The following is a 7,648-nucleotide window of genomic DNA, read 5'->3' on the forward strand; positions in this document are numbered from 1 at the left end:
ACTGTTTGCGGTGGAATTGTAATTCTTATGCTAAGAATAAAACCAGCCGTCGGAGAAGGTTGTGAAATTTATTTTTGAAACTGTTTTGAGACTCTGTTTGAATTTCGTTTTGAATAATTGGCTATATACAAGCAGCTATTGCTCAAGCTTGCAACTTATTCCGTCGAGTAGGGGCGAAAGTCGGCCTTAGTGATTTGACGATGCCGAGTGGAAGGGCCGTCGTTCAACGGATAAAAACTATTCTAGAGAGTGGACATCTAATTCGTATGGACCATAGGATATATAATCTTAACTACTTGAGCTACAAGCGCGTAACAATTGGTTAGAGACAAGCTTGTTAACTTGGTACCTTTTGTACCAATTTTTTTTTTTTTTTTTTTTGAAATATTTTAGGTAGATGAAGAATCAAGTTTGACCGTAAAGGTTTAACATCTTCTCTTGTAAGAAACAAAAAATAATTTTTCTTATGTAGCTAGAACTTGGTGACATGCCCCGATCTCGATATCCCCAAATATCAGGATGGACAAGTGATGGCCAACACCCGATGTTAACAAAGTCATTTTAAAACATGCATACGAATAAAATGTGTAATTAGAAAGACAAACCACTACAGAATCGTGTTCAAAACATATAATTACTAGAGAATAATGAGAAAGAATTATAATAAAGGGTCCGAGCGAAGGAATGAGTCATACACTGAGGAGACTCAGAGATCGCTATGCGGAAGTGTCCTGATGTCGGGATCTTGTGCCTCGAACCTAAATCCTGAAGGGGGCGCAAAAACAAAAAGGTGAGTGAACCATAATTTATAATAATACACTAATAATAAGAAAACCATTTTCTTTATGAACATACTAACCCCTTGTTTTGAAAACATATATATAATACTACATATAAGTTTTATGAGAACCCTAGCATGCCATGCAAAACATTCGTAAATCATGTATGTAAAACAGTGCTCAGAAATAGTAATAGTCGCCCGAAGGCAAATCCGTGAATCTCGTAACTCAAATCAATAGTATACTCAACTAGGGGTATCATATCGGCCTGAAGGCATAACCATCACCAAAGGTGAAGCTGTACGACACTGGGTTATGCTAGTGAAGAAAATCATGGTCCATCACTCGAAGGTGAAGCTGTACGACTCTGGGTTAGGCCAGAGAAGAGACACCATCCTCGCTAGATCGAGCGCCTATCAGGGAATGAAATACCTGTGAGTGGACCCCTTCTTAACTTACATGTTTTTATAAAATATTAGCCTAGCATGCATATCATATTTCATGATTTGAGCATGTTTTGCAATATGTTTTACGGAGAATTTATGATTTCTTTACATTGCTTTTAAGGAATATTTATGCTTTATCGAATATTACGTTTTACGAACAATTATGAATTATTGGATTTGCTTATATGAATTTCTATGGATTTCGAATATGACTTATTTTACGGATTTACGAATATGAGATTCCATGGATTTACGGATATGACTTATTATGGATTTATGAGACGAGGTTTTGAGCTTTTGAGCTCAGATGATTTGGCAGGAGTTTTCGAGATATGTTTTCGGTGCTTATCTAGTGGATTATCATACAACATATCCACACAACACGGGTATGTAGATGTCTATGGCCATTGGACACAGTTGAGGATGTTTATGTATATATCTCTTCTCTAGCGTAACCTAGAGTCGTACAGCTTCACCTTCAGGTGATGGACAATGATTTCTTCACTGGTGTAACCCAATGTCGTACAGCTTCACCTTCAGGTGATGGACAGGTACTGCCTTCAGGTGATTATGATGATACCCCCAGCTTCACTAGCCTGGGGCTAATGTCGGTGTGTGATGTTATATATCTCTTCTCTAGTGTAACCCAGAGTCGTACAGCTTCACCTTCAGGTGATGGACCATGATTTCTTCACTGGCGTAACCCAGTGTCGTACAGCTTCACCTTCGGGTGATGGACATGTACTACCTTCAGACGACCATGATACCCTTAGTTGAGTACATCACTTATGTGAATTACTGATGTTTTACGGATTTGCCTTCGAGTGACGATACTACCATTTCTGCACATTGGTTAATACACACATGTTTTATGAACGTTTTTCATGGCATGCTAGGATTTTCAGGAAAACCTACTATGTGGTATTATATATGTGTTTTCAAAACAGGGGGTTAGTATGTTCCAAAAGAAATTAGTTTTCATATATTATTAGTAGTAATATAAACTATGGTCCACTCACCTTTTGATTTTGCGCCCCCTCAAGACATAGTGATGAGGAGTACGACCCAAGCATAGAGGTATTTCCCTACTAGTGATCTAGTGTCCTTCCACTTGCGTATGGCTTCCTTTCATTAATAATTGTAACTTGATGCCTTACCTTTCTTTATCACATATGTTTAGTGGTATGCTCTGGACATATTGCATCTTTTTATTTCGGATTTGTAATCGTTGGATTCTCTGTTTTGTTCATGTGTGATTTGCATCATTATCATTGTCACTTAGCATTTGCATAATCCGTATCATTTCTGTTTATTATTCGATGTTTGGATTATAGGCTCTCTTATATTCTTGCTTGTTCTCTATCCTTCTTGTTGGTTCACATATTTAGGGCTTTCGTCACTCTTGAGTGTTGGCTCGCACGTGCCATTCATGTGTCATTTGGATATTTGGATTGGGGTGTATCACTTGGAGTTATTTTTAATTTTTTTTGTTTATTATTATTAAGGGAGTGAGAGGACTGGAAACTATTACAATAATTCAAGGGAGTAGGAGTTTCGAACCGGGACATATGGGTGAAAACTTAACATCCTATATACTAGAATATTTTACCACATGCAGAACTTGGAGTTATTAATTGGTAAATATTGAGATAATTTGGCTAAGTAAAACTTTCAAATGTAGTGACAAAAATAAATTGCATGTGCTCTGATATCTAAGTAGATAAGGAGTTGTGGTTCTACGTATGCATCTCGACTTCAAAACTCCCCTTCTCATAAATTCATGTAGCAATTTTCGAATCCTCTCTTTCCCTCAAAAATGTATAGATTAAAAAAAAAATCCATTCAAAAATGAAAAAGAAAAGAAAAGAAGAATTCATTTCTTTGCGAAAAAAGTTTTGTTCATAATTAATGCTGTCTCAGAGGAATTTCAAGCATGCATCAGTGACTTTTAGCAAGTTTTGCCAATTGGTAGGGAAGTAAGGAAAGTAATGTGAATAAACAAAATACATTTGGCATTTTGTTTGCTCCTTGGATTCTCGCTGACCTCATCATTTTCCGTTTTAGTTGTTCCTTTGTGTAGTTAATTACGAATTAAGTACTCTAATGTGAAACCAAAATAAATTAAAAAAATTTCACACAAATTAATAAAGAAATTTAGAACCACTCAGAACCATAAAATGCAAATTAACATATACATCTCTTTCTTGATTGGGTTTATTTGGTATTAATTTGGGGTCCTTATTTGACCTTAACATAAATTCATATACGCCATTTAGTACTACGATCTAGTAGCTAATAGTCCTCTTCACTTATAAGTGAGAGGTCTTAAGTTCGATTCTCGTCAAAGACGAATTTGAACCACATTATGGCTAGCTCATTATTAGGCTAAGCCTATCATCTGCCCCTTAGTGTAGATATATCGTTTGTTAAAAAAAAACATAAATCCATATACATTTTTATTTAATTTGAATATTGTGAGGTCAAATCTTTTGCACTCATTTTGTGTGCGCCTTCTCTATGGTCTCCATCATTGGTTGACACATGTCCATAAACTTAACTTTCCTTATATATGTTGTCATAAACTTAACACATGTCAATCAATAATAAATATCATAGAAATGTCACACACAAAAAAGGTACAGAGGATTTGAACTCGTATATTGTTTGGATGGATTATATGAATTAATTGTCATACTATATATGTGCGCGTGCGCTTGTGTCTGTGTTCGTGTATCTCTTTTGTGGTCTCAGAAAGAAGAAAAAAAACATTTATTTTGTGTGGCTTTGTGGTTGCTTGGTGTGGAAGAGAATGGAGCTGCCCAGAAATCATCCAACTTCTGGTGATGGACATGAAGCATCGAGTTCCCGCAGGGAGAACAAGAAGTTTCAACGTCATACTTTTGAGCAGATACAACGACTCGAAGAGTAACAATTAACTTCTAATTAATTTTATTTATATTTTTCTCAACTTTATTATGTTCATGTTCTAAATTTTTAAAGACCAAAACATGCATGATTAATTTTATTTATATTTTTCTCAACTTCCGGTGATTGTTAAAAAAATGTAAACGGATATATATTTTTTCTTTTCTTTCTCCATTGAGTATGAAATTAGATCATTTTCCTATATAAAAAAAAATCTACTATATTTGCATATACACAGGATACTTTTTTGAATTTATAAGGGATGTTGCTTAAATTCTAATCTCTATATGAAATTCGTTGAATTTGATTTATGAGCTCTTATCACCTGATATGATCTGATTCACCACAAAGTAAAAGAAATAACTGCACATGTACACACACACACACACACACACACATATATATATATATTATTTTATTTTTCACTTTATCTTCGATGATAACGAGGTTCTTTGGGTGTAGATTTTTCAGGAATTGCACCCACCCCGATGACGACCAACGTGAACAACTCTGTAGGGAGTTGGGGCTTGACGCAAATCAAATCACGTTTTGGTTTCAAAACAAAAGAACACAGAACAAGGTTCTCCATTTGAACAAACGTTAGATTTTTTTTTTTTTTTTTTCCATCTCTCTTACTTTACACTGAATCTGTTAGGTTGAAAGTTCTTTACATGGTACTTTTCAGATACAAAATGAAAGAGCAGAAAACATTGCTCTTCATCAACTGAATGAAAGTATTCGTCGTGAAAACTGTTTAATGAGAGAAACCTTAAAGAATGTCGTTTGCCCAACTTGTGGTGGTGCATCGATTCCAGAAGAAGAGCGACAACTCAATCTACAAAGACTTCGACAGGAGAATGCCTATTTGAAACAAGAGGTAAATATTTGGAACATAAATACATTCTATCATACCTTTGATATAATTTTTTATTCATAACAATGATGTCTGATTGGCATACATTTTTTTTTTTTGCAGCATGACAAAGTAGCCAACCTTCTTTCCAAGTATAAAGGGAAACCACTATCACTTATTAAATCGTTGGCGCCAGTAGTTGGATCGTCGCAAAATTTATCACCAGGATGTTCTTTGAACCATGTGATCGCCAGAAGTCCACCTCTTGGTCTCAATCTAACCAATACCGCAATAGCTTACCAATTAAACGAAAATGTTAAAATGGAAAAGGCACTCATGAAAGACATTGCAGCCAGTGCCATGGAAGAACTGATCAAGCTTTTCCAGATCAACAAGCCTGTGTGGATGAAATCCCCAACTGATGGCAGATATCTCCTCAACCGGGACAACTACGATAAGATGTTCCCAAAAGCCAATCACTTCAGAAACTCTTGTGCTCGTGTCGAGTCTTCGAAGGATTCAGGAGTAGTGCACATTAGTGCAGCATACTTGGTTGACATGTTTTTAGATTTCGTTAGTTCTATAACTCGGTACTTTTCATTATTTCCTATATACTGACATACAAAATTTAAAATGCTGCAAAGATTAAAGAAGTTTAAGAAAAACCTGCGTCGTTTTGCAGAATAAATGGGAAGACCTCTTTCCTACAATCATAACAAAAGCAAGGACAATTGAAGTTCTCGAAAGTGGAATGATAGGAAATCGGAGTGGTTGCCTGCAGTTGGTACATAAAAAGCAATTGTTTGGTTAAGTATACTAATTATTTACCTATATCTTTTCACAATTATTCATACATTTCAAATTTTTTAATGCAGATGTATGAAGAAATGCACATTCTCTCACCTTTGGTACTGCCGCGGGATTTCTACTTTCTTCGCCATTGTCAGCAAATTGAGCTAGGAACTTGGGTCATCGCTGATGTCTCCTATAACTTCACAAAAGGAAGTTTTGTGAGACAGCCTCAATCTTGGAGGCTACCTTCTGGATGCATGATAGAAGACATGCATAACGGATACTCCAAGGTTTGCTTCATCTAATCTTCAACCATATAAATAGGTCTATATGATAAATTAGGGCAGAGATATGCTTGTAATCTAAAGGGGAAAAGCCAAGAGAATACCTGGAGCTATAAATACTTTAGCATCAATTATCAATGGTTACTTAGAATACATATCAACATCACAAGTAGATAGTACACGATTATTATTTCATGGCATTACAGGCTTCATCAAAAAGCATTCATGTACAATATTTCTGGTTTGTTTTTAGTTGGTAGAATCGTTTTTAAGTATTGAGTTGGAAAATTATAGATTACTTGGATTGAGCATATGGCGGTTGATGACAAGACACAAACTCATCGGCTCTATAGAGATCTAATTTGTAGTAGTGTTGCATATGGAGCTGAGAGATGGATTGTTACTCTTCAAAAGATGTGTGAGAGATTCCATTGTTTAATGAACGGTTGTGTATTTGGAGGAGGTAAGTTTTCATCAATCGCCCCCTATGTTTTCCAAAACTAGAAAGTAATAATACAAAGATGGCAAGAGGAGCCTAATTTTGAGTTTTGATGAACATGTTTTCCATTTTTTAGTGGTTACTTTGCCTGAAGGCAAGAGAAGCTTAATGAAGCTTTCCCAGAGGATGGTGAAGAACTTTTGTGGAATGTTGAGCATGGCGGGAAATCTTGACTTCCCCCAATTGTCAGAAGTTGACGATACTGGGATTCAAGTCTCTGTTCATACAAGCACAGAAATAGGACAACCGCATGGCACGATCGTCAGTGTTGCTACTTCTCTCTGGCTTCCTTTGTCGACGCAAACGATCCTTAACTTCTTCAAAGATGAGAAAACAAGAGTTCAGGTCTATATATATCTTGATTTATCAGTAATTAAATGTTGAAATATGACCTTACAAGTAGTAATGCCCTATTTGATTTTTCTCAGTGGGATGTTCTCTCTAATGGAAATCCAGTGCATGAGATTGCCTACATTTCAACAGGAACTCATCCCGAAAATCGTATATCCATCGTTCGGGTAATTTTCTTTCCTTCTTCAACTTTTACTTGCACAAATCTTTTTTGACAAGAAAAGTCCAGAAACAGGAGTTGAACTATAGCTAGTTTGAAGTTTGAGGAAAACATATCAGTCTTATGGTGTTCATTTTAACTAAGTTAAGTTTAATGCCTTATAAACGGTTTAGGTTAATTGTTTGGAATGGTTTGTATTGAGCAGCCTTTCACCCCGACGGAGGACAACATGTTGATTCTTCAAGAGTGCTACATAGACCCTCTTGGATCCTTTATCATATATGCTCCGGTTGACATGCAAATTCTCAATGTAGCAGTAAGTGGTGAAGACTCTTCTAACATGTCCATACTCCCATCGGGGTTTATGATATCCCGCGATGGTCGTCCTGAAATGGGGGGTGCATGTGGTTCACTTCTTACAGTGGCTTTCCACATATTGGTTTCCAGCCCCACAACTTCAAAGCAGATGAACACGGAGTTAGTGGCAACTGTCAATACTCTTATAAGTTCCAACGTTGAAAAAATAAGAGTTGCCCTCAACTGTTCTGGCTTGGATTAA

The 7,648-nt window shown here is 36.2% G+C and overlaps 1 protein-coding gene across 1 annotated transcript; it reads left to right on the forward strand.

The window, feature by feature from the left end:
* The first annotated feature begins 4,034 nt into the window (after positions 1-4,034).
* LOC137738857 (homeobox-leucine zipper protein HDG11-like) lies at positions 4,035-7,648 on the forward strand. Its single transcript, XM_068478331.1, has 10 exons — positions 4,035-4,150; positions 4,613-4,730; positions 4,836-5,027; positions 5,127-5,576; positions 5,686-5,787; positions 5,879-6,085; positions 6,374-6,542; positions 6,655-6,923; positions 7,007-7,096; positions 7,295-7,648. The coding sequence occupies exons 1-10, from the start codon at positions 4,035-4,037 to the stop codon at positions 7,646-7,648; spliced, it is 2,067 nt and encodes a 688-aa protein (XP_068334432.1).

This window comes from Pyrus communis, chromosome 7 (genome assembly GCF_963583255.1).
Source record: "Pyrus communis chromosome 7, drPyrComm1.1, whole genome shotgun sequence".
NCBI classification, from domain to species: Eukaryota; Viridiplantae; Streptophyta; class Magnoliopsida; order Rosales; family Rosaceae; genus Pyrus; species Pyrus communis.

Coding starts and splice junctions, on each gene's coding strand:
- LOC137738857 (XM_068478331.1), top strand. CDS start 4,035: ATGGAGCTGCCCAGAAATCATCCAACTTCTGGTGATGGACATGAAGCA. Junction 4,151..4,612: donor CAGATACAACGACTCGAAGA/GTAACAATTAAC, acceptor CTTTGGGTGTAG/ATTTTTCAGGAATTGCACCC. Junction 5,028..5,126: donor ATGCCTATTTGAAACAAGAG/GTAAATATTTGG, acceptor TTTTTTTTGCAG/CATGACAAAGTAGCCAACCT.